Raw genomic sequence first — 27,776 nt, 5'->3', positions numbered from 1 at the left:
GCTGACTCTGTAAACTGCTTAGAGGGATGTAAAAGCACTATGAAGCGGTGTATAAATCTAAGTGCTATTGCTAAATTTCTCGTTAGTTCTCCTTGATTAGTTTTCATCCATTGCTTCTTATCCTGCCTTCAGGTGCTTTGGAAAATAAATTGACCCCCTCTTCTTTCTGGCAGCCCCTTAGATATTGGAACACTGCTATTGTGTCACCTCTAATCCTTATTTTAATTAAACTAGGCATGCACAATTCCTGCAACTGTTCATGTTTTAGCCTTCAGTCTCCTAATCATCTTTGTTGCTCTTCTCTGCACTCTTTCTAGAGTCTCAACGTGTTTTTTATATTGTGATGACCAAGTGTGGTCTTACCAGCATGATCAACCAGTATACCTCCAGAGTAGGTAAACTCAACATTTTCAGCATTTGGGTCTTGGTTTTGAAGTTTGCGAAAGTTTAAAGGGCTACATTATTCTTTGCAGAGGCTTAGAACAGGGTTGTCAAACTGGCGGCCTGCAAGCCAGATGTGTCATGCACAGGCCACACCCACCCCAGCTCCGTGAAGGGAAAAAACGTCATGATATGTCATGTGAAGACGTGACGTGGGGAGTTTGACACCCATGGCTTAGACATTCATTCCAGTCTTCCCCGCTCCAGATGGTCTCATCCACTTTGGGTGCATTGCTGTGTAATATACTGTGTAAAGCTGAATATGGTCTTTGGGCCAACAGGAATTGAGAACTCTTGCAATAAATGGTCATTTAGAGCTGGAGTCAATAGCAAGCCACAATCCAGTAGGACTGTTACTCATCTGTCCTCCCCTATTATGACGACTGTTTCCTTCATATAGGTTCATCTATTCTTTGGCGTGGCATCAATTTATAATTTAATCTTGGCTAATTCATTAAAATCATAACTAGTACTTCCCTCTGGGAATTGAGCCTTAATCAACCATGAATTTTGATATAATAACTGCTCAATGAATCAGAATAAGCAGCTGCTTCCCTCACTTTTCTTTGAAAAATAATTCGGAAAGCCTACTTCATTTCACTGCTGGACTCTTTTGTTTTTTTGTTGTTAGAAGGTCCTCCTAACATTGCCCCCAACAATAAATACCCATGTAAGGCCAACACTAAGTAGAGGGGAAAGGTAAAAGTGATTGTGAAAGGGTCTCAGCATTGTTATCTGACAATCTCAGGACAAGACCAGCTGTTGTGCAGAGACCATTTCTTTTTGCTTACCATGGGACCTGGGGGCCCTGCCTGTCCTGGAGCTCCCAGCAGACCAGGTTCACCCTAGAGAAGAAAGAACTTGCAACATTAGCTACAAGAATTAAAAGACTTTTGGAACTAAAAAGTACATCTTGGCAAAGTCTCCCATTCTCTACATCATCCCCTCTCCATGAAAAAGTCTTTGATCTGTACCCATGCAAAGCTTTGAGGAGGTAACCTTGAAGTGGCTTGCCAAAATAATTTTAGTTGTTGTTTTAGTTGCTAAGTCATGACTCTTCACAACCCCATGGATCATAACACACAGCCCTCCCATCCTTCATTATCTCCCTGAGTCTGCCCAAACTCAAAGTCATTTGCCCTACCTCTAAAAGCCAAACAGCTTCATTCCACCTGCCTCTCCAGCAGTTCCAAGAGGAGAGCAGCATGTGCAAAAGTATATTAGGATTAATGGAATTGATAAAAGAAGCTTTGAGGCCACACAACAACAAATCAGTAAGGGAACTGCACCAGTTGTCTTGAAAGATCTTATCAAAAGAAAACTTGACTGCCTTGCGTATTAAACTTCTGTATTCACTTTTACAATAATGAATCTTAAAAAGAAATTATCCTTTAGAGATACTTTTTATGTGTTCTTCGTTTTTTTAAAAAAAAATCTCAACAAAGCTATGGATATATGTGGAGTAAAAGCAAATTTACGTGGCAAGGTATATGTGGAGAAAGAATAAGTTTTCAATCACCTTGAATTATTCTTTTGACAAATAATAAGCTGTCTGTGCAATATTACGTGGTCACTTACCATTATGTGTTCAGTTAATCTCTCAAAATATATTAAGTTGGAGAGCTATTTTCCCCTGCCCTTATTGGGGAAGGGGAGAGAAACAAAGAAAGAATTCCTTGCAAAATAGCTGTTCCTTTCCTTCTCCCTATGAACTCCATCAAGTGACAATTCTGAACTGTCCAGTAGAAGTTTTGCTGCATAATTCTGATCCAAACTGAGAATTGGTTTTAAAAAATGGCTTAGGCAAAGCATAACTACCAGGTTCACATAAAATCATTAAATCCAGGATTTTTTCCAATCCTGTTCTAGTTCTTGTTACTTCTGGATTTATTAGAACAGAAATCAACATGTGAAATTTTTTACAGCTGTGAACATTCCCCTACAAATGTTTAGAAACATGCTCTTGAAACATTTGTTTTCTCTTAATATACTCCTTTTCATTTTTTTAAAAAAATCTGATAATAGCACGAGGCATTGAGGAAGTATAGAATTTAAGAGACATATATTTGGTGGAAATGTCATAAAGCTCAACTCAGCTGGAAGATGAAACATGTCCCGAATGCTAACTTTCCTTTTCTACCAATTACTTAGCTGGTTTTATATATATATTTGTCACAGGAATACTTTATACTTTTTACTCGAAATCACACTCAATTCCTTTAAAAATGAGAGTTTATATTCTGGGACAATGTAACATAGTCTAAAGTACATTATATTTGAAAAAAAAAGTCAGATGTTAGTTTCAGTTTAACTTAGAAACTCTGTACGTGCCCTGCCATTACACCTGAGTTTTGGGTTCTCTTAAAATACAGATTCTAAACACTTTTCATTATTTTTATAATATAGGTTTCTTATCTAATTTAAATTTTGATTTCAATAATAGTTAAATACAAGTTATGAAAGTACTAGAATGGTAAAAGGGTCACAAGACTATCTTCATATTTGTTTTAATCCAAGTTAATATATCAAGATAAAAGTAAGATGTTTCTTCCAGTTGAATAGTTGGTGTCTTTTAATTTTATCTTTATGTTACTCTGCAAACTTTTCCATGTACCATCTATACTTTATAATTTTTGTCTTTTTCCTCTCTTTTCTTTTAAAATAAACAAAGAAGTGAACAATTAATAAATTAAAGTTTTCTTAACTAAGAGGTGCAGATCATGATGTACTGTAAAGCTGGATCAGAATTTGCTAAGAGGAAATTCTTCAATCATTACTCACTAAGCCATATAAAATAAATGGCCTATAAACTAAAGGAACAGTATGCGTGCATCTAAGGGAACTCCATGCTCAGCTGGAGCTTTCTTTGATGTCTTCACCGCTTCATTTCCCTCAGCTGACAATGTGAACAACTTTAAAATGCTGTGTGCCTCCCTTCTGATGCACCAAAAGCTCTTTTGAACTATAGTCACTCATTTGAAAGGGATCTAATAAATGACCCTGGAGTTAGTCCATTTATTCCTTAAACCGGAGTTTGTTCCAAAGAATAGAATATTTTTCCACCACCTTTCCAACCTTATTATTCCTTGCCCAAGTCTTCTAGCATTAGAAAGACATTTTCTAATTTTTCAACTAAATCCACCTGCTAATAGTTCAAAGTTCATTGCTTCTGGTCGTCTATTTTTAGACTGAAGAACAGAGACTCACCTTCTCCTCAAACTCTTTTCACATTATAAAGAAACTTGATTTTCTGCCTTGGAACTTTATTGCTAATGTTTGCATTTTTCTCCATGAAACATGATATTCCATTAATTTGCAGCCTATTCTCTGTCATCTGTTTGCCAAGAACTGAAGATACTTACTGCTGCACCAGGAATTCCACGCAGACCTTCTGAACCAGGTTGGCCTGGAGGTCCTTGTGGGCCCACAGGTCCCATTTTCCCTGAGGGACCTTCTATACCAGATTCACCCTACGGGCAAAGAGGGAAAGAGAGAGGGGAAAAACATCCATTTATCATAGAAATATTTAATTATTTCAAGATTGTCCAAGATTATACACTATTTTCAAGGAGCAGATGGCTTTAAAGAATACTAAGTTAATTTGATTCACTTTGCTTTTTGAGATGAAGGATAGAGGTGGCTATTGTAGAATGATGTCTTGTATAGTATGTTTTGCTTTCAAGAACAAGAAGCCTTTTTCCTATGCATATATATGTACAGAAATTAATTAGATTGACAGTTGAATGTTACTTCCTCCAATATACTTTGGGGCAAGAGGCTGTAATATGGTGTTTCTCAGTTTTAGCAATTTTAAGATGTATGGACTTCAACTTCCAGATTTGGGAGTTGACAAAGTCCACGCATCTTAAAGTTGCTAAGGTTGAGAAACAAGATATGTGTCTTCCAACACAGAGAAGCCATTGCTACATTTCAGAATCTTCTGTCTGAGATATTTGCCTCGCCTCAATACAACCTTGCAGGGAACTCTGATAGTGGAATAGGTGGAAGAAAAACAAACAAAACAAAAGAGAAACTAGCATTCCATTATTGGATACCAGAATAAAATTAGTTTGGTTTCTATCACCTTGGTCCCTTTCTCACCCTGTCGACCTTCACGTCCAGCTGGCCCAAAAGGTCCCTGGAACAGAAAAATGAAGTCCCTGCATAAATCATTTGGATTAAGATCTTGTGGTTTAACATTTCTGCCCTTCCTCTAGAGAACACTTAGTTCTATTTATACTCTCAATTTTACTAAACAAACATGTAAAATTTTGTTCTAACCATAAGCTTATACAAAAATTAAAAAACTTGTTATCAGTTTGAAAAAAATCAGGCAAATCACACATAATAAAATGGACAGCATATTAGAGAGGAGCCATCCCCAAGGAGTGGAAATATATACATAAATAATTCACAAGACAGAAATAAAATATATCTAAAAAGTACACATGGATTGTTATGAATATTATTCAGACAATTAAAGATAAGTTGAGAATTCATATACATTTGCTTAATTTTAAGCAAAGCCAATAAAAAAATTATGATTTTCCAAGTCAACCTCAACCTTCTTTGTAAGCAGGCCATCAGTATGCCTTTTTTTGAAGGATTCTTTTCATTTAAACAGCTCAGAAATACAATCTTTATTTTATATCAGGACCAGGAAAGGAAAATTACATATTTTCAATTTCATCTAACATGGCATATATGTAATTACAAATTATATGCCATATTCTGGAATCTAAATAAAACTAACCTAAAATTATAAAACCAGCCTGCACAGAGTCAATGTTTTTTATCAGAAGGACCAGTATCAGAAGAAGTTAAATCGGAGAGCATGTCCCTCATTCTGGAATTTCTGCCAAAGGAGAGAAGATAACATTTATTTTCAGGTGAGTTTCTGGTGTGAAATTGCAAATGCATGATTTCCTTTAAGGGGCCATAGATGCATTTTAATATTGGTTCAGCTTGTTTACAAGAAATATATTCCATTTATGGAAGAGGGAGAGGGGCTGGGAGGGAAGTTGATCAAACAGAATTTTCATGGAAGCATCCATTCTGTTTTACTGGCTGCATCATAGGGTTATATTTGGGCACATCATTTTATTCTGGCAGATTTTTTTAAAAATCCTTTAAAAAAACATTGTGGAATTTTTTTCATGACTTTTTTAATATAAGGAGCCTTTGTATATAGCTTCTCATAAAGTGGGTTTTCAATATAAATTCCCCAAGAACTTCATTTTGTTTTATTTTTGCAAATTACCTTGATGTTTTCCTTTATTGCATAATTATCCAGATGCAGGCTTTTTTGAAAGGATGCTTCCCCATATATTTTTTTAAACAAATCAAATTACTATGTTTTGGCTAAGAGGGCTCTTGTGCCAGAAATATCACATCTTTAATCTATGCCCAATTTTCTTTTAGCTGCTTTATGGCCCATCAAGAAAGTAGTTAATAAGACTTTCAAGTAATGTATAAACATAGCATTTCCCTGTGTTTGGTTACTGTGGGTTATGCTTTGCAGTCCTTTACTTTGAATCATGAGAGGGGCGATTCCATGGGTGTTCCTCTTGTTATTTTGGTTTATTTGTCATCAAATTGAAAGTAGACAGTGAAGTAGAGATTGATGGGGTGCATGAATATGGGTATTTCAATCTTAGTGTATTTGGTTAGGTCGAGTGTGTTGTGTAGTACATCAATTTTTTCACTACCTTCGGATTTAGGGATATAAAAAGTGCTGTGACATCAAATGAAACCATACTTTCATTTTCTTCTATTTTTTAGGCCTTTGATTTTTTGGGAGGTACCGTAGTGGGAAGTTGATAGGGTATTCACTCCCCCCTGTGAGATGTCTGAGCTTTTTTGTTCTTTAGCTATGTTGCATGTTGGGGTCCCTGATAATGATACAACTGGATGAAAAGATGTGTCGGGCTTGTGTATTTTGGAACATCTATAGAAGCATGGGAGGGATGGGTCTACTGTTTTTCATCCATCACTGTTCTTCTTTTGTGAATTCTTTTTTTTTTCTTTTGGTTATGTCATTAAGGGTTCTCTTGACCGGGTCATCTAGTTTCTCCATTGGGTTGGTGCTTTCTGGAATGTAGATTTCTTTGTCTTCCATGGCTTTGGGTTTTTGAATATACTGTGTGCTATCCATGGTAGCTGTAGTTCAATATTTGTCTGCTGATGGTGATGGTTTGATCCTTCTTTAGATTTTTGAGGGCTGCTCAGTCCTCTGCTTTGAGTTGCTTCTGATTCTGTGTTCTGATCTGTGGGTATTATTGTCTGTTTTATGTTTTGAGTCTCTGTGGCAGGACCTGTCCCTTTAAATCCTGTTTCTAAGGTTGTAAAGAATTTTAATTGATTAGCATTGTTTATGCTATGTCTATACCTTTCACTGGAGGTGAGAAATGCCTCCTCTGGTTTTGCCAGCTGCCTGGGCCCCAAGAGGGGTGCTCACTGCTAGAAGTGGCTGATGGGGTAAAAAGACCTTATCCCTGTCCTGTCTGGCTTTTAACTATCTTAGTTTGGTTTCAGTATATTTAGTTCTTAATAATATTTTAACTTTGTGTTGTTTTAATCTTTTAACTGTTTTTCACTTGTTTTATAACCTGTAAAACACCTAGAGTCACCTTGGAGGGGAGATGGGCAGAATGAATGAATGAATGAATGAATGAATGAATGAATGAATGAAGATAATAATGATGATAATAATGATGATGATGATGATGATAATAATAATAATAATAATAATAATAATAATAATAATAATAATAATAATTTATTGAATTTGTATACCGCCCTACTCCCAAAGGACTCAGGGCGGTGAACAGTCAAAAGATAAAATACATATAATACAAATGTTAAAAAAACCCATTAAAATACAATTAAATAAATTGGCCCAGAGAACAAAATTTAAAACACCCCCATTTACAAGACAAATTTAAAATTTAAAAAATTTAAAAACAGTTTAAAAGAGAGGTTAGGCCAGGCCGGCCTGCTGGATTAGGAATGTTTTGAGGGCACGGCGGAGGGCGCGCAGATCCGGGATCCTCCGTATCTCTGGGGGGAGCTCATTCCAGATGGCGGGTGCCCCCACAGAGAAGGCTCTTCCCCTGGGGGCCGCCAGTCGACACTGTATGACTGATGGCACCTGAAGAAGCCCCTCTCTATGGGAGCGTACTGGTCGGTGAGAGGCTACTGGTGGCAGAAGGCGGTCTCGTAGATACCCCGGTCCTAAGCCATGGAGCGCTCTAAAGGTGGTAACCAAAACCTTGAAGCGCACCCGGAAGACCACCGGGAGCCAGTGCAGCTCGCGCAGGAGGGGGGGTCACATGGGAGTGCCACATCGCTCCCATAACTACCCGCGCGGCCGCATTCTGGACCAGCTGGAGCCTCCGTGTGCTCAAGGGGAGCCCCATTTAGAGAGCATTGCAGTAGTCCAGACAGGAAGTGATGAGGGCATGAGTGACCATATTTAACGAGTCCCGATCCAGAAAGGGATGCAACTGGCGAATCAGGCAAACCTGATAAAATGCCCTCCCGGCCACAGCCGTCAAGTGCTCTTCTAAAGACAGCTGTGAGTCCAGGAGGACACCCAAGTTGCGAGCCCTCTCCGTGGGGGCCAACGACTCGCCCCCAATAGTCAGTGATGGCACCAACTGACTATATCGGGATGTCGGAAACCACAGCCACTCGGTCTTGGATGGGTTGAGCCTTAGTCTGTTTCTCACCATCCAGATCCGCACAGCCTCCAGGCACCGGGACATCACTTCAAGGGCATCATTGGGGTGGTCCGGGGTGGAAATGTACAGCTGAGTGTCATCAGTGTACTGGTGGTACTTTACCCCAAAACCACGGATGATCTCACCCAGCGGCTTCACATAAATGTTGAACAGAAGGGGCGAGAGGACCGACCCCTGTGGCACCCCACATACAAGGGGCCTCGGGGTCGACCTCTGTCCCTCTGCCAACACAGACTGTGACCGGTTGGAGAGAAAGGAGGAGAATCACCGGACAGTGCCCCCCACCCCTAACTCTTCCAGCCGGTGCAGCATGATACCATGGTCGATGGTATCAAAAGCCGCTGAGAGGTCTAATAGGACCAGGACAGAGGAGCAACCCCTGTCCTGAGCCCTCCAGAGATCAGCAACTAATGAGACCAATGCCATTTTCATGCTGTACCCAGGCCTGAAGCCCGACTGGAATGGATCCAGATAAGCCGATTCATCCAGGTACTGAGGGAGCTGTCGTGCTACCACACTCTCAACAACCTTCACAACAAAGCGAAGGTTGGAGACTGGACAGTAATTAGCCAACACTGCCGGGTCCAGGGAAGGCTTCTTGAGGAGAGGTCTCACCACTGCCTCTTTCAAGGCGGCGGGAAAGACACCCTCACTCAAAGAAGCATTTATAATCCCCTGGAGCCAGCCTCGTGTAACCTCCCGAGAGGCCAGCACCAACCAGGAGGGACACGGGTCCAATAAACATGTGGCAGCATTCAGTCTACTCAGTATCCTGTCCACGTCTTCAGGAGTCACAGAGTCAAACTCTTCCCAGATAATATTCTCAAGACTTGCCTCCATCCTCCCCCCTGAATCTACCCTATCAGAGTCCAGCTGTTCCCGAATCTGAGCGATTTCATCATACAGATAGTGTACAAAATCCTCGGCTCTACCCTCCAAGGTGTCCTCCTGCACTTCCTGAAGGAGGAGGGAGTGGGTCACCCTAAACAGGGCAGCCGGGTGATTATCTGATGATGCAATAAGAACAGAAAAATAGTTACATTTTGCCGCTTTTATCGTCACTAGGTAAGTCTTAATATGAGACCTTACCAGTGTTCGGTCAGATTCAGACCGGCTGGCCCTCCAACCGCTCTCCAGGCGTCTTTTCCGAATAAATAAGATAGCTAGATAGATTGATTGATTTTTGCAGGAAATTGTTCTGCAGTGGACTGTGGAGGACTGAACATATTGACTACTCATTTAGGTTCTTTGTTTCCTGAGGATTAGCTTGAGCAGTTTGTTTTTGAGTTTTGTTTTCCTTTTTTCAGCTTGTCTTAAGAGATGTAGTCTTGATTGTAGTTGTCAGCATTTTTGTGTGTTCTGGTTTCATCGTTTGATCCAGTTATTCTTGAGATTATTTAAGGAGTGCTGGCATTTGTTTAGTCTGAGGCGAACATCCATGATTCTTAGCTGCATCACTTTTTGGCCATTTTGTTGAGCTACTTTCCATCCAGTTGTGCTGTTTATTGGAGATTTGTATCTGATACTGGTGGACAGAGCATGCTGTCATGGCATTCCTACAGAAAGAACAGTTGTGCCTTGGAGGTTTGCCTATGTAAATCCCAACTTACCCTCTTCCCTGGTGGCCCAGGAGGACCTGGTTCCCCAAAAGCTCCAGGTGGACCCTAAACAAAATTAGAAAAATAAAACAAAAAGTATTATTTCTAAGGACATCATTTGGGAAGTCACGTGTTGTAGTGTACAGAGAAATTTTCCTGATCCCATAACATGGGTCTGATGTAGATCAATCACACAAAAAAATCTCCCTGAGTGCAATGAAACTTAATTATCCTTGATTGGATTGATATAAGATTCCGGCTATGTATAAATATGCCACTACACATGAATGCAGTGTTTCTATTTGTGACAAACCTTATTTGGATCAGTGGATGTGACTTTTAAGTATACATCAATATTAATATTTTAAGAGACAACTGTATAGTATGCAACATTCTGGATCAAAATGCTTTTAATATTTTGATGGGTTTCAACTGTTTTTATTTTAGGTTTCCCATATTATTCATCACAGTAATAGCAGTAAAATAACACTGGTGACATTGATTTATCATGGTTTCCCCTTTGATTTGTCTTCAAATCCTAGAAATTTCAGTTAACATAATGTATTTGGATTTCCTTATTATCTCTTTCAGAGAACTTCAATTCTCAGGCTTCATTAATTTATTTTATTAAATTTAGACATATCCCTGACTCCCAAATCCCACTTTACAAATTTAAAAAATTGTAAATTCAGGAGAGGAAACAAAATAATCAACTTCATTTGCATATACAGTGAACATGTAGATGTACATCCCATATATAAGGAGGGGATCTGACTTTAACTAACCAGAAAAAAACCTTGAGAATTGGTGAAGATTCCACCAATGAGTATTAACTGTGAAAAAAGCAAATTCATACCAGGCAACCTTTGAAAAGGAATGGAAAATAAAACTGCCAATAACTGTAATGTCTTTATGTATTACATCCAAATCTAGAATAATGTGTCATTCTGGTCACCAATTTTGAAAAATGGTAATAGAGATGGAAAAAGTACAGAAAAAAGCAATCTTCTCTGTGTGAGAGAGACCGGGTAAATACTTTTCACATGTGAAAACATTATAATTTGAGATTATTTAGTTTGGCAAAGAAGGATAATGAGGAAAATATGGTCAGGATATATAAAACCATGCATGCTATGGAGAAAGTGGACTTTCATATATATGAACCTAACCCACTATTCATTTTCAAGATGAACAGCAATTTGTGAAGCACAGAAAATATATAAGAAATAGAATGGAAAAGAAACTTAAGGATATAAAATAAGAACAAAACAAAGAGAAATAAAGCTAAATTTAATTCACATCATACATTCTTTACACTCTTCTGTTCTTGTTTCAACCATATCCCCAATCACTACATACTTTTGTTGTTTAGACCTCATCTCTCTATTTTTGAGGGTCTTGTCAACTCCATGCAACATTATATATTCATTTTGCAGTTCAATCCTCACTGATTTTCTCTGTATGTTCAAACAGACTCAGTGCGCGTCTCTCGTATCAGTCATCCACTTTTGTATTCAAATCATGTTTATTGAGCGTTCATTTGTTCTTGACCCTCTCTCTTTTTGCCTTCTTCCCCTCAGCATTCTTCTTAGTTTTGTGTTTCTTCTGACATTCCTAACTCTTTCTTCCATAGATCAAAGTGGATAGAAGCAGAGTCTTAAAAACATTTCCACTTCTTTTGACAAAGAAATATTCCTCATGACAGATCACATGCTATCCATTACTTTTCTTAATATCTGAACACTTATCCATCCATTTTGGCATTTTTAATGAATATTTCACCTACAAGACACACATATTCATCTCTCTTCACCATTTTTCCCCAATTTATGAAAAATGTGCAATGTTTTGCTCCATTTTATCTGTCAAATACAACCATCTTGGCTTGGAAATCTTCACAGGCAGCTTCACCATAAGTAAATCACATCAATATTTTAACATTTTTCATAGTAACATTCAAAGCATTTTTGACTTATTACTTTCATTCCCTTACAAATCCTTAACATCCTTTTTCCCTCTTTCCCTTATTTCATTTTCATTCCAAACAATTTCATTAGTTTTATTCTTCATTCTACATACTCTGCTGGAGACTCCTTGTTTAGTTCTTTTCACCCACTTCAAATCACATTTTCATTTGTTTCAAAATTGCTTTGTATTTTTCTATTTTTTTTTCTTAACAATCATACCCCTATGAAAAAGCCTATGTATATCTTGCTCAGCCATGCCTTGGTCATGTCCTGTTTGGGCTATCACAATGCACTCTACCTATGGCTACTCTTGAAAAGTATCCAGAAACTTCAGCTGCTGCAGAATGCAGCCACATGAGTAATTTTGGGTGCCCAAAGACGGGCACATGTAAAAACCTTTGCTTTGCAAACTACATTGGGTTCCAGTTTGCTTCCAGATCTAATTCACGGTATTGATTGTGACCTATAAATCCTTACATGGCATGAGACCAGGCTGCCTTACACACCACCTTCATCCCATTACATAGATTCTTCCCCACCCAAACAGGCAGGGAAGGTATGTTGTCGACCCCTTCGGTTAAGAAAGTCTGACTGGCGGAGACTAGGAAGAGAGGCTTCTCTGCCATTCCGCCCCCAAACCTGAAGGAATATTCTCCCCCCAACTCCCCCTGGGAGATTAGCCAGGCCTTCACTCTCCTGGCCTTCTGTAAAGGAATTAAAACATTGCTCTGTGGCTTCACGTGGGGAACTCAGAGGAGCACATAGTCATGGAGCTGGCTAGTGCCCTGAAAGCCTTACTTCATCTTCTAATTAATTTTAACAGTGTTTAGTCATCCCTGCCTTTTAAGTTTTTTACTTTTATAATGTTTTTACATTTTAACATTTTATTGTACAGTAGATTGCCCAGAGCCCTTCTCCAAGGGAGATGGGCAGTTGAAAAATATGAAAAATAAGTAAATACATATCTACAGAGATTCTCAGTCATCTAGGCCATGGTTGTCCCAAAGATGCTTCTTCAAGAGGCAACTGGACTTCCTGTTTTTTCTTTGAAGACGTTTCGCTTCTCATCCAAGAAGTTTAGAAGAAGTTTCTTGGATGAGAAGCAAAACATCTTCAAAGAAAAACCAGAAAGTTCAGTTGCCACTTGTAAAAGCACTTTTGGGAAAAGTAAATACATAAGTAAATAAATTCATAAATAAAGCTTCAATATATATTGTTGTTATCGAGGTACGATATGGACTTTTTGTTGTTGTTGTTGCAAAAGTGAAGGTGAATATTGTTACAGAGTAGAAGGTATAGTTTCTCCACCAAGAATGTTTTCTATACTTACTGGAAGTCCTGGATCACCCACATCACCCTTCTCACCAGAAATTCCATCTAGGCCCTGCACAAAAGTAAACAGGAACAAAGCAAATCAGATTCTGAGTACAGAGAATACAAATGAGGCCTGCAACAAAATGTAACATGGAGGGCTACGATTCAGAGTTTCATCACTTACTTTGTCATACCTTCTTCCTTCTATGCACCACATTGTGTTTTCCCAATTCCAACTTGAAACAAGCTTCTCTAGTCATTGAATATGCTCAGACCTGATCAGCATATTTAGGGAGCCCATAGATCTTTTTCCTAAACTATTTATTAATTTCATACCCAATCCAGGTGAAGTTCTAGCTCCAAAACCCTTATTCATATATATCAGGAATATAATTAAAACCTCTTTATTATTCACATCAAGAAACCTCTGCAGATTTTGCTGAGTTATAATTCCCAGAAAAATTAATCACTGGATCTGCCGGATTCAGTTGCTGTTAGCATTAGTTTAGTGACACCCGGAAGGCCACAGGTTCTGCATCCCTCTTTTATGTGATTATTCACCCCAACATAAAAAGGAGCCAAGTTCTTGTCTCTCCTTGCATCCAACTAAAGCTCTGATTGATTATAAATCTAAAAACAGCAGCTCCTAGGTGTTGGAAAGTTAAACAAACAATTCCTAGATGCTGAACTGAGTGCCTAACAATGAATTCAGGGTAGAGTTGGGGCAGTCCCTAACCCTAACTCTCTCAAGAAAAAGAGCAAACAGTAGTACAACTTTCATGTAATTAAAGTTATGAAAGACAAGATCTGAGTAGGATCTCAGTATGAGATTCCTCTTTTCTCTAAAAACAAAACAAAACAAAAAGCTGTAGCTTTCAAACTTTTTTCCTACTCCTTACCCCCACTAAATTATTTCCCAAAGATGGAAATGAAATGTGACAATGTTGTGACTCAGTTCAAAGCTAATACTTACAGGAGGACCAGGATCTCCAGTTGGACCTGGGTCACCAGGGAATCCTATCGGACCCTGTGATGGAGAAATGCAATAAGCCATAAATATCAGAAAGTACCAGTTTCTCCAAAGGTGAAAGGAAATGCCTCACAAGCCTAAGTGAAAATAGTATCAATTGCAGATTACGTTAGTTCGTCTTGTTTATAGATTTCTAGATCTCCTGAATTTAAGATCTGAATTGAGAGAACACCATCTTGAATTATGCCAACTATGTTAGAGGATTGCAACTGACAGCTATGTGGTCCTTTCCAATTTTATCAATTAATTGATATTAATCAATTAATATTAATTGATTGATATCAATTGATACTAACTGCATCTTGAAAAGATGCAGTTAACTTTACTTCACTGCAAAATGAGAGTGCTCACCAGTGGTGAAATCCAATTTTTTTTACTACCAGTTCCGTGGGTGTGGCTTGGTGGGCATGGCAAGGGAAGGATACTGCAAAATCTCCATTCCCACCCCGCACCAGGGGAAGGATATTGCAAAATCTCCATTCCCACCCCACTCTGGGGCCAGCCAGAGGTGGTATTTGCCAGTTCTCTGAACTACTCAAAATTTCCGCTACCGGTTCTCCGAACTACTCAAAATTTCTGCTACTGGTTCTCCAGAACCTGTCAGAACCTGTTGGATTTCACCCCGGTGCTCACTCAACTATCCATTCAAAGCAGCTGTGAAATCTTTCCTGGAAGTTGCTATAGAAGTGGGTAGTCAATAAGGCCGTAGAATTATTTTATCTATCATTTTAGATGGATCTGACATATTTTTCCATAAAAGAGGAAGGACCAAATAGCTGTTGCCACTTTGACATTCAGAAATCATTAGCTCACCATGTTCCCTTTGGATCCATCTTCTCCTGGGGGGCCTTTTTTTCCAGGTGGCCCTGCTGCTCCAGACTGGCCAGAATCTCCTTTTTCACCAACATCACCTTTCACTCCCTGTGAATGCATAGACAGATATAACCCAGAGTCCCCCGCCATTGTTCATTAAATCATCCTTAGCATTAAACTGCTCACTTAATCAAAGAGAGGGAAGGATCAATTAATCAAGTGACCCTATACTTCAGAGAATGATGTATTATAGAGAGACATTAGCATACCCTACTAAGAATGGGGAAGGATCTCTTCTCAAAACTTAGAAACTTACTTGTTGGCCTGGTTCCCCTGGTTGTCCAGGATCCCCTGCTTCACCTGGCTCACCCTAGAAGATAGAGAAAAAAATAAAGAGGGAAGCTTTAACCAATCTCTAGCTAATGTTGCATTTCCAGTTCTTATTTGAACTAGTTTTCAGATATGCACATTGACACATACAGTACTAAAATGTACCCATCTATTTTTAAAAACTGGACTTTCTCAGTACCTACTTCATTGATCTCTGCCATGCTGCCTGCCATTTTTCTTTTTAAAAAAAAATATTTGAAAAAATAACTTCAGTATGATCTTTATTTCCATTAACACTGTTGGTTCTTACAAGCACTTTTAGAACAAAGATAGCATCTGAAAACAGCCCAGAGCTTTATTTGGAAGTATATCATCTGTCTAGAAAACTCTACACAGAGAGGGTGGGAGAGGGAGGGAAAGAGAGAAAATAAAAAATAAAGGTAAGGTAGACAGAAGAATCTGTGAAGTTCAAATAGATGGTGACAGGCATACTTGTCAATTTGCTTTGGAGTGAACATTTTTTATTAGCCATACAGACTATTAATTTTTTAATGTAAAAACTTGTAATACATTCTCGACATTCTCCAAATCACAGAGTGAGAATGAAAGTTTCTAATCAAGAGAAGACTTTTCTAGTTAGAAATTGTCAGGTTCTGATATATCCAGAAACTCCAGGAGGGCCTAGAAGTCATTGGATCTAGATTTCCTATATGAAACAACATTCTTTTGTTTCATGCTTATCTAAAGCAAATGTATATTATGCAGAATTTTGTTATCCTCCTATCTATGGACATGTTCTGCAAGTCAAATGTTCTTTATCATTCTTCCTCTACCTGTTGATAGCCAAAGCACATGTCCACAATGGACATACACTAATTTCTCGATATTTCCAGCTTCCATCATACTCTCTTCCCTTTCTATTTGTTACCACACTGAATTTGTTTCCTCTTGAATAACTCAAAGCACCATGTATCTGCTGCTAGCTAAATTCTAGGCTGCCAGGGAAAAGAGTCTGTATGCAAATTTTACAGGGAAATTACAACCTTCTGTTCCCTTGCAGAGATGTGGATGTACTGAGGAAAATGCTGAGGCCCATGGTGTTGGTTCCAATACCATCACATAGTGACAGGCCATTAATTCATTGGCTTTGTATTTTTATGCAAACTTATCTCATTTGCATTTTCTAAGCTAGCATAAGAATTAAAACACAAATCTCCTTCATGGTACACTCTTTTTCAAATATTGCTATGCCATTTCCAAATAAAAGATAATATATTGAAACAAAAATGCAGCCCAAAATGTGGATAGAATGGAAGTAGCATTTCAAAATGCACCGGATTAAAATGCATCTGTCATGAGAAAGGCATATCAATTTTCATGCATATTTTGGGAGGTGGGAGTGAAAAGAGATCACAAACTATTATAGAAATTGGATAGAAAGAATTAGAAACACAATCTAGCTTCATAGATTCCCTCTTTCTGCACGGCAACTGCCTCCCTTCAGGAAAAATCCCAAATTCCCCCAATGCTGACACCAAATACTTCACATCCCTTAGACCCTGTTGGGTGAAGTCATCTATATATCACAGGGGTTACCCCTTCACCTGAAATATCCTCTCAGGCCTCACCTTTTCACCAACAGCACCAGGCTGGCCTACCCCACCACGCTGTCCTTGTGGGCCCTGAAATAAAAAGATACACAACAACTAGTTCAGAGAAATCACTCAGTCCTGAGTGTTAACTGCTAAACCGATTACTTAACCAGTTCAGAGCATTCTGTTCCCTCCAACTAATATTACATGTGTTTAATATTTGAAGCCTTGTTGTTTTTAACTCATCCCCTTTTGCCTTATACCACAGCTCCAGACTGTATAACTCACTGACATTTATCATCTTTGGACTCTGTGATTTAATACCCAAAGTATTTCCTGACACCAAACTATGTTTCTCTCTTCACATGCAGGGAGCTTCATGCATATCAGAAGGCCCTACAAATTAATGGATGCTGCTGAGCCCAGGCACTTACTTAAATTGATTTTCAAGGGTCCTCATATGATTACTTGATATGCTGCATTACCTAGGCATCTATCTACCTGCTCAATAGCTACAGCTATTGAAGTCTCTTGGGGATGCTTTCCTGGTGGGACCATTCATCCATCAAATTAGCACACCATGGAGACACATGAAGCTATGCTTAGCAGTTGTTCTATTTCCATGGGCCTGTCTTGGAGCTTCTATTGATAAAGGGAAGGCTGAATTTGTTTTATGACTGTATTAATTTTTTCTGTCTCTATCAGTTTAATCTATATGCTAGGTTTATTTCAATAGCCATTAGCCTGTTTAATTTACTTCTTAATTTTCTATTCTATCTTTCGATCTGCAAGGATCCCTGGGAGCATCCAGGCTTTATGGTTCTGATTATATTGCATCTAAAACTATTAGAATGAGTAATGGCACAAAACCCAATCAATAAATGGAAAAAAAAATATGTGGTCACCGTAACCGTAATTGTTTTGAAACTGTTGTTATAAAGTCAATGGATGCAGATCATTTCCATTTAGGAGATTGCTCAATGTGCAATGTACTGTATATATTACACAACAGCTTTTATATAAAATGAAGATGTGAGCTCAGCACTATGAATAAATGGGCTGCTCTATGACTTGGAACATATCTGGAATATGGTTCAGTGTGGTAAATTGGAGCTAAACAGATATTTGGAATTTTCTCATCTGCCATATTTTCATATTCAACTAGCAACACTTTATAGCATGTCTTCTCAATAGTCCAACTACACTTGCACTACTCATTCATATAATGTGTTGCAGCTTCACGCAACTCATCTTCAAGGATTACCCAAATCTATCAGTCTAATACTGCAATACAAATGATGTCTCCATCTTCCCCAGGAGGAAGATGGGAATATAGTTTTGAGTTATCCAGGATACTAAAGTGTCTGAAATCACTCTTCTCCCTCTTTGCTTTACATAAAAAAAAAAAAAATGTTGCTCACATCTCCACCACTGGGACCTTGTGGGCCTTGGGCCCCTGGAGCTCCAGGTGGGCCCTAGAGGATATAGAAAGGGAATGATTCATAAGTGATCCTGGTAATAAAATCAAGCCCAGGGTCAAAGGTGAAGCCAGAGGGGAAATGACTGACTCTTACCATTAGCCCAGTTTCACCATTTTCGCCCTTTTCACCTGGGAGCCCTGGCATTCCCTGTGAGGGAAACACACATGTATATAGCAGACTACAGTTGAGCAGTAGAAAGCATTCCATTCATTTCCTGATTCTGGACAATGCTCAGATTTAAAAGAACATATTTGAAATTTAGGTAGGGTTATTTTTTCCTCTCTTCTTCTTTTTTAAATATTTGTGAATGAACTTCAGATTTAGTAGGGAGTTTGATGTAGGCATAGTCATGAAAATGACATGATTGTGTAATTGCACTAAAATCTTGAATAATCGAATGAACCGTTTTCATTTTTACCATGACATGTTTGCAGCATTCAAGACTTCAACAAACTATGATAAATGTCAATCCTTTTTAAACTAATATTTGGAGAAACAAGATATTCCCAAAATATCAAATTTTAGCATATCAAAATTTTGCCAAAGATTGGTTTCAGCTAGAATCATAAACCAAAGGTTTTTTTAATATTTGAACTTCATGGGTTTGGATGTTTGGCTTTTAATTCAATAGCTCATTTGTACAATGAACCAGCTAAACATAACTGTGATTGCATAACACTAAACCAAAACAAAGCTACCCAAGTTGTAAATCATTCAAGTTTAATGTCTTGTATAAATGTAGCTATTATGTCTTTAGCAGATTTGCTTAAACATGTTGTGCAAACATAGTATTTATGAGACCGCCTTCTGCCGCCAATAGCCTCCCACTGGCCAGTACAGAGAGGGACTCCTCAGGGTGCCGTTGGCCAGACAATGTCAGCTGGCGACCCCCAGGGGGAGAGCCTTCTCTGTGGCGGCACCTGCCCTCTGGAACGATCTACCCCCAGAGATACGCACGATACCAGACCTCCGAACTTTTCGTCGGGCCCTGAAAACACATCTTTTTCACCTAGCTGGGCTGGCTTGATTCCATCCCTTCGGTTTTAATTTGTAATTGGTTTTAATCCGGGTTGTTTTAAATGGATAACCAAAATTATTTAATGTTTTTTAAACTGTTTTTAAATTTTATATGTTATGTTTTACCATGGCTGTTCACCAACCTGAGTCCTGTTGGAGAAGGGCGGTATACAAATTAAATAAATAAATAAATAAATAAATAGTCAGTGAATAATATCTAATGAATTAAGGAATTAGTCTGGGATTGGAGAAACCAGGTCCAAGTCTCTACTCAAATACTGAGTTCATTAGGTGAGTTAACAGACACTATCTCTTAGCCAAGCTTACTTCACAATGCTAGTGTTATGAAGATAAAATGGGTGATCCTTGTATGAGCTGTTTTGAATTCCCAAAGGAAGAACATGATTTAACTGGGTAGAAAAATAAAATGAATTGAAACCTGTTTTTTTTCCGGGCTGCTTTCAATCAAATTAATGAACCTTCTAAAGATTGTTTGTTGGTCTCATACCCACCTGTAAACCAGGTGGGCCACTGACACCTGGCAAACCACGGGTTCCTTCATCTCCTTTCTGGCCAAACATACCCTGCTGCCCTCGGCGCCCAGGCTCCCCATCTACTCCCTAATAGCAAAATATAATGTTAGAGATCAACGATTCTTCACTTGCTTTAAGTGAGCCAAAAGTCTGAGATGAATGTGACATAATGGAAAGCATTTTAATCAAGCAGGATCTTAAACATTACTGTGAGAAGGAACGTCTAAATAGTTAAAGAAAATAGGGATAAGGGAAAGGAGCTGAACTGTGCATAGAGGAGAGAAACAATTTGAAGGGAAATGATGTATATATTTACTTGAAAGAAAGACAAACATTTCAGGGGGGAGGAATCTTAGGGCATTTTGGATTTACTGAAAATACAGTAAGAGGAAGGCTTTTTTTTTCCTCCACTAAACTTCTTAAATTCATATTGTTTCAGCAAAAAGTGTTGGGGTGAAGTAAGACTCACAGCAGATCCTGGATGCCCAATAGGACCCTGGATCCCAGTTGGTCCTGGAGGACCCTGTTGAAAGAGAAAGTAAGTGAAACAGTGACACTTAGTTCTCTGTTCCTGGTGCTGAATTTCTGGTCGTCCAATCTTTTAAAGAAATCTCGGTAGTGCAACCTTAAAGAAATAGCAAGCAAATGTGGGAGTAGTTTTAAAGGGCAATTGTTATAAGTTTCACCAAAGCCTTTGAGCAATCTCCTTCAAACTCACCGCATCTCCTTTGTCACCCTTGCTTCCCTTCTGTCCTGGACCACCCATTTCTCCCTATACACACATACATTAAGAGATAGAAGACAGGAAAAAAAAACAGAGAAAACATCATTACAGCAATTATTATCAGGAACATTTCTCCCACCGACTAAAGTCTTGGCTGAGCAAGCCAGCTATAGAAATAATTGCTAGGAAAATCTCAATGAAGTTGTTGCCAAGCCATGTGTTGCCAAGGAAACAAAAATGGGTCTATGTAATCAAATGGACCCAGTACACCTCTTATTTCCTCCAAAATGCAGATCCCTTACTTTGTCACCGTCTTCTCCAGCAAGTCCTGGAGGCCCAGCTGGCCCTGGAAGCCCCACTGGACCAGGGATTCCATCACGACCAGATGGACCAATTGGTCCTCGATCACCCTGGGGAAAAGAAAACATAAGAACTGGGTCAAATAAAGATGTCTGTTATGGAAAAAGAATTTTCACTATGCGTAGAAAAGTGGTTGCTGTGGTTTAAAGGATACCTTAATTAGACACACTTTGGGAATAAACTTTCTTTAGAATTCTCAATTCTAAATTCTCAAACTAACTATATACTGGCACTCAAAGATCCATTACAAGTTATATACAAAGTATAGACATACAAATTTACATTTGAGTTATGTCACACTGAGGATGCTGATACAAAATTCTCAAAGCGGCCACAAAGCTACATAAAAATTAGGTTGCTGGAAACCAGTCAATTAATAGTCCCAATTTATGTTAGGAATAAAAGATAAATAATCAGCACCGGCCAATAATGGCAAGTTTTCTTCCTTTTAATTTTACTTGTAGTAATTTTTACAAATCAGCCTGTGACCTAATGAGCATGTTTGAGTCTAACAAATCTTGAAATTTGACTTTGACATTATTTATACTAGGAAATTACAGACAAAATCTTGTATAAGTGCCACTTATGTTTCATGTGTCATCCTGTTCTGATGGACAGTTTGCTTCTTAAAGTGCTGCAATTGGCAATTTATAAGGCAAGTATTAACGTAACAATACTACTTCTTAATAATAAGAGTGGGCATCTTGAAAACTTTTTATTACTATTATTCATTCTTTCTGTTTGGCTTCCCTAAATCCATTTTTATCTACAACACTTTTCTTTTTCCTATTAGTATTTTAATCTGACAGTGACACTCTTTTAGATTTTAATTAAAACTTGGCTAAGTGCAAAATTTTGCATATTACATTTAGAAATGCAAAGTCTTGTTCCCCATCAAAAAGATTAAAATATAAAGTGATGAAATGAGAGGAAACCATGGTTTTATGCACAATGTCCAAAACAGTTGCAAAACTGAATTTATACTATCTTATAATGGATAGAACCAGACCCAGGATGGCGCAAGTGATGCCACCTATGGATCTGAGCAAAGAATCTCTTTGCATTGAAAGTAAAAGAATGAGAACTTAAGGATTTATTATTACTCAACTCCTACATCTTATGGTTTCATCTTAAAATTCTCTCTGATGTTTTTCAACAAGCTGGGATACATTCCCATCACAGAGAAGGAATTGTAGGCTAACACTTCTGGAAGTTGGGAAAGGCTATAATAAGCATTCATTAGATGACTTTCCTTTATTGAAGCTACCCACTCTTTAGGGTAAGATCATCTTGCATATTAGTTGAGCTGTGAATGTCTATTTCTAAAATTGATCATTAATGGCAAGATGGTGCCTTGTACATACCGGTGCTCCTTTCTCCCCTGCAGGTCCAGGTGGTCCAAGATTACCCCCTCTTCCAGGTAGTCCAATGCCTCCAGCTGCTCCAGAGGGACCTCGCTCCCCAGGAGGACCCTATCAGGAGGGAATAAATCTATAGACCCCATCTCTTTGATCTGAAGTTATCTTTAATGCAAACCTCTCTTTTGATTAATGTTCGCTATTAATTAATTCAGGCTGCAACATCACTACCAAGAATTTGACTCCCAGACTATCTTGCTGCAGTAAGCTGCAGTGAAGTATCACTTCAGTGATAATGAGTATTATTTGCACATCCTCTCTCTCCATTGTGCAACAAAAGTCTGCTCTTCCTTTTGATGTTAAGGGAATATACTAGTTTACTTACCATGGAGCCTGCTGGACCAAGGGGCCCTTCTGCTCCTTTCAGCCCAATTGGTCCCTGTGATAGAAAGTAAAACACAATAAGATGATTTTCCACGGAGGTGCCATCATTTCATGTTCTCTTCTTATCCTCTTTCTCCTTTTCTATTGGATCTTTTAGATCACAAACATGCAGGCAGGAACAGGAGAACTTCACTGTGGTTGAAGAGACCAAAGGCTCATTTATCCTAGCATGAAGTTTCCAATAACAGTAAGGAAATTGATCCATGGAATCTTTTACCCAAGACATAGCAACACAGCACCCTTATGTTACTTATTTCAAGCAAGTTGCAATCAGAGGTCCATGGTGGTTGCAGCCAAATAACCCAGTTAAATTAAATTAGCCTGGTACAGCATAGACCTTTATTTTATTCTATACCTATCATAACTATTAAGTTCCACATTATTTCCTGTCCATCTTCTTGAATACTTACTTTCTCTCCAACAGGACCACGGGCTCCTGTGAAGCCTCTAATTCCAGTAGGACCTGGAATGCCTGGGATGCCACTAGGTCCAGGATCACCCTAGAAGTAAAGATCTAGTTTTACTATGCAGTTACTTCTAACAATTTTGATGTGAACTGATTTCATTTGTCCTGCTATACTATAGTTTTCTATAGTTACCGGACCCAGATATTTATTTTTATTTACTTATTTATTTATTTTGTCGAGTACATATTAGATAATAAGTATAATAAGTATATAGTATAAGCATGAATTGAATACATAAAATGAATACAATTATAGGGAACATTAGGACAAGGACAATAGGCACTCTGGTGCTCTTATGCACGCCCCTTACAGACTTCTTAGAAACGGGGTGAGGTCAACAGTAGACAGTCTTAGGTTAAAGTTTTGGGGGGTTTGGGATGAGACCACAGAGTCTGGTAGTGCATTCCAGGCATTAACAACTCTGTTACTGAAGTCATATTTTCTGCAGTCGAGTTTGGAACGGTTCACTTTAAGTTTGTATCTATTGTGTGCTCATGTATTGTTGTGGTTGAAGCTGAAATAGTCATTGACAGGTAGGACATTGTAGCAGATGATTTTATGAGCTATGCTTAGGTCATACCGAAGGCGGCATAGTTCTAAATTTTCTAAACCCAGAATCTCAAGTCTGGTGGCATAGGGTATTTTGTTACGAGCAGAGGAGTGGAGGACTCTTCTTGTGAAATATTTCTGGACGTGCTCAATTGTATTAATGTCCGATATGAAGTGCAGGTTCCAGACAGATGGGCTGTATTTGAGAATTGGTCTAGCAAATGTTTTGTATGCTCTGGTTAGTACTGTAATAATACTGGAGAAGAAGCTATGCAAGATTAGGTTTACAACCCTTAATGCCTTTTTGGTGATGTTGTTACAGTGGGCTTTGGCACTTAGATCATTTGTAGAACATCACTCCAAGGTCCTTGACAGAGTCAGAGTCATCAACAAGGTCATGTCCACTTAGCTTGTATTTAGTGTTCTGATTCTTGTTGCCAATGTGTAAGACAGAGCATTTGTTGGTTGAGATTTGGAGTTGCCAATTTTTTGTCCATTCCGACACAAAGTCAATATATGGATCAGCATGTGGCTTTGCTATGGTCCCACTGCAAAGGATTTTGTAGAATGAAGGTTGCATGAGCAAGCTCTTAATCCTTGTATTGAACATGACAAAAATACAGAATGGTTATTGCCTTAGGATTGAAATGCAGCTCCTCTGAGATGTACATGTGGCAATACATTTAAGATAATGCTGATTCTGGTTTAGGGACACTTGGCAACATTTAGGAAAATCCATTCCTTTTCACCTGCTCTCATCCTTTATGACTACAGTACCTGTAAGTGCTCACCTTGGCACCTTCCCTACCAGCAATACCGGGCAGGCCTTGTTCTCCAGGAGGACCAGGGGAACCTGGGTGGCCTCTCTCCCCCATAGGACCAGTTTCTCCCGTGTTTCCCTGTAGAGAAGATACAATGCTTTTGAGAGCAGGTTAAATTTATAATAAGACACAACTATAAAAGTATTAGTACTGTGCTGGGTCATCTTTCAGATCATTCATTTTGCATTTGAAGGAATTCAACTGATATTTCCATTGCATCTTCTTATTGATCGAAGCATGCATAATCAAGATAATCTTTTCTTCTTCCTATATACATGGACTATACTGTATATATATTACTACTTCAACACTACTGAATTGAAGGCTTGACATATGCAGACTAAGCTATCTGATGGTTTTATATATAACAGATAGCTATTGTATCCATGTATTTACTAACTTGTAAGAGTTGAAGGAAAACTTAATATCATTGAAGCTAATAAAAGATCTCAGTGGAGGATGTCCTTTACAGAAAGCCAGCCAGATAAGCAGCTTCAGTGAAGGAAAAAGCTATCTGCCAAAGCAGCCTATTTCACTGCTGCTAGCTGTATTACTATGAAGTACTAACTAATGTTTGGCTAATACTTACTTTCTTATGTTTACTACTTCCCAAATTCTAGTTCAGAACTTATTTTAATTCTCAGAATTGGGAAGGAGAGGATGAACGCATGGATATTATATCCCCAGTAATTTTTAATGTGAGAAAAGGGAGAGGGGGCATTAAATATTAAATACATAGGAAATAATCATTGTACTTAATTAACTTTAATTTTGCAGCATCTGACAAATGATGTCAACAAGACAACAAGCATACAATAACATAATCATGCAATTGTCACTAGTGGGTCCCCACTCAGAGATCAAATATGGCCCTCTGTTTAAGAAATGTTGCATGTCCTACTGTGGTAGCTAGAAACTCTGGAATATCTTTCATGCATGGTATCTACTAAATTCAAACAGATATCATTAATTTTCTACATCAGGTTTGCACATTGGTTTTATTGCTACCTTAGCAACATGGATAGTATCTCAGCCAAGGTTGTCCAGTTTTAATTATGAATTCATATTTTAACTATGAATACATAAACTAAAGAACCTCTTTACCTGTGGCCCCACAACTCCTGTTGGCCCCGGTGGGCCAGTTTTGCCATGAAATCCCTATAGAAAAGAAAAAGAAAGATTACTATCTAAAACGAAGATATTTTGGTCCAATGGCGATCTCCCTCGTGGTCCATTCATCCAGGAGCCCAAACAGATATTGGATGATTAGTTTCAGGATTCCATCAAGTGGGACCATGAACCAAATTCATTGGGGAATTTCAAGCATTGGTCCAATGTATATGAAGAGTTGTATCAGATAAGACAAGTAAAATGCAATGCTCAGTATTAGGGATGCTCAAAATGCAATGCTCAACAGCTGAAACCCAGTTGACTATTTTAGTTTTGAGGACTGATCACCTTAGAACTTGTAGACAAAATGGTGTGACTGACATTTTTTCCGTCAACTCATGGAGAAACGAAAATCATTTTTGAGAGTCAACAATAGAATGCTGAGCCCATTAAGGAAATATAGAGAAAGCAGCCAAATTACCAAGGCAAGAAATCAGCAAAGGAGAACAAGACAAAAAAGGAGGCAGTTATCCACAGACCACATGGCAACAACCAACTCTGAGAGAAGTTTATATTAATACTTACTGGCTCACCACGCTGGCCTGGATGTCCTGGTAGACCATCTTTTCCTACAGGACCCTTACAAACAGAAATAATTGTGTGGGTTTTTTTTAAAGATTGTGGTAGTTGTTCAAGCACTAAATAAGGTGCTTGTCAGGATCCTTCCCTCACTTAACTTCATTATTTATTTATTTGTAACTCTTCTACTTCTAAACCAATTAATCAATGGGAAAACTGGCATACTATAAAGGAAATGGCAGCTTTTATAAGGAAATATTCAATAGGCCCTGGAACACAGAAAAGGAAGCAGACCTTCTTTCTTTTCTGTGGAAGGAAGAGGGACTTGGGCCATTATTGAAAAGATTCCTTGACCCAGAGAGGGGAGAACAGGAGAAAGAGTAACAGGCTCAAAGTAACTAACACTTCGCTAGACTTTAGAGAACTGTTCTGACAGGCTTTCAATAATTTCTCTTTCTCTTTCCAGAAATGCAAGAGGTGCTTGTTTTTTAATTTTCCTTGTTTCCAATATCATCTTTATTTACAAGAATATAACTGACTCCCAAACATAGTTCTAGAAAATGTAAATGGTGGATGACTGCAGCTCAGCAGTATGTTTAGAGGTTCACCAGTTGCCTTAAAAAAAAGGACAAAGATAAGATTGGATGGCAGGAAGTCTTGCAGGAGAATGAGGGTGTGGTGAAGATTTCCCATTAAAAACTGTCAGATTCTTTTAGCATGGGCAAAATTAGGAGGTAGAACCACTGCTATCTTTGTTCGCATTTCTGTCTATTACATTTGTCTATCCCAAGCATGTAATTGTATGACTTCAGCTGCAATGGAGCAGTGGTTAGAATGCAGTACTGCAGGCTACTTCCGCTGATCACCGGCTGCCAGCAGTTTGGCAGTTCAGGTCTCACCGGCTCAAGGTTGACTCAGCCTTCCATTCTTCCGAGATGGGTAAAATGAGGACCCAGATTGTTGGCGGACAATATGCTGACTCTGTAAAACCACTTAGAGAGGGGCTATAAAGCACTGTATATATATGTGTGTGTGTATATATATATACACACACATACATACATATGTAGGTCTTTGGTTATTCAGGTTTTCTCCTGCATAAAATTGGAAGTGTCTTGGCGACATTTCGACGAAGTCTCATTCATCATCTTCAGGCTGGTGTTTTTGGCTTTGTGCTTCTAGGAGCATGAAGCCGAAAACACCAGTCTGAAGAAGACGAATGAGACTTCACCAAGACACTTCCGATTTTATGCGGGAGAAAACCCGAATAACCAAAGACCTACATACAAACACCCGCGAAGACCTCAGAAAATAAATATATTGTTTTCTGAGGTTTTCGCGGGTGTTTGTATGTAGGTCTTTGGTTATTCGGGTTTTCTCCTGCGTAAAATTGGAGAAGTTCATTTCTGATTAGGGCCAATTCAGCTTTTTTCAGGATGCATTTGGTGGCTGCAGAGTTGGAGTGGAATTTCAATTGGAAGCAAGTGGGGATTAAATTTTGATCTC

General features: G+C 38.6%; 1 protein-coding gene across 1 annotated transcript in view; it reads right to left on the bottom strand.

The window, feature by feature from the left end:
- Window positions 1-27,776, bottom strand: part of COL5A3 (collagen type V alpha 3 chain) — a 133,413-nt gene that overhangs the window by 6,019 nt on the left and 99,618 nt on the right. The window contains exons 37-57 of the mRNA XM_070935015.1: window positions 26,277-26,330; window positions 25,686-25,739; window positions 24,552-24,659; window positions 23,155-23,244; window positions 22,686-22,739; window positions 22,307-22,414; window positions 20,885-20,992; window positions 20,577-20,630; window positions 20,328-20,381; window positions 19,838-19,945; window positions 18,402-18,455; window positions 18,249-18,302; window positions 16,864-16,917; window positions 15,222-15,275; window positions 14,906-15,013; window positions 14,036-14,089; window positions 13,079-13,132; window positions 9,794-9,847; window positions 4,526-4,579; window positions 3,804-3,911; window positions 1,233-1,286 (exon numbers count right to left, since the gene is read on the bottom strand). Of these exons, the coding sequence (XP_070791116.1) occupies window positions 1,233-1,286; window positions 3,804-3,911; window positions 4,526-4,579; window positions 9,794-9,847; window positions 13,079-13,132; window positions 14,036-14,089; window positions 14,906-15,013; window positions 15,222-15,275; window positions 16,864-16,917; window positions 18,249-18,302; window positions 18,402-18,455; window positions 19,838-19,945; window positions 20,328-20,381; window positions 20,577-20,630; window positions 20,885-20,992; window positions 22,307-22,414; window positions 22,686-22,739; window positions 23,155-23,244; window positions 24,552-24,659; window positions 25,686-25,739; window positions 26,277-26,330 (1,494 nt within the window). The remainder of the gene's footprint in view (window positions 1-1,232; window positions 1,287-3,803; window positions 3,912-4,525; window positions 4,580-9,793; window positions 9,848-13,078; window positions 13,133-14,035; window positions 14,090-14,905; window positions 15,014-15,221; window positions 15,276-16,863; window positions 16,918-18,248; window positions 18,303-18,401; window positions 18,456-19,837; window positions 19,946-20,327; window positions 20,382-20,576; window positions 20,631-20,884; window positions 20,993-22,306; window positions 22,415-22,685; window positions 22,740-23,154; window positions 23,245-24,551; window positions 24,660-25,685; window positions 25,740-26,276; window positions 26,331-27,776) is intronic.

The sequence above is a fragment of the Pituophis catenifer genome, unplaced genomic scaffold (assembly GCF_029215685.1).
Source record: "Pituophis catenifer annectens isolate HBS135680 unplaced genomic scaffold, rPitCat1.0.hap2 SCAF_2, whole genome shotgun sequence".
Taxonomy (NCBI): Eukaryota; Metazoa; Chordata; class Lepidosauria; order Squamata; family Colubridae; genus Pituophis; species Pituophis catenifer.
The sequence above is the reverse complement of the archived record's forward strand: the minus strand, read 5'-3'. Positions and strand labels throughout refer to the sequence as shown.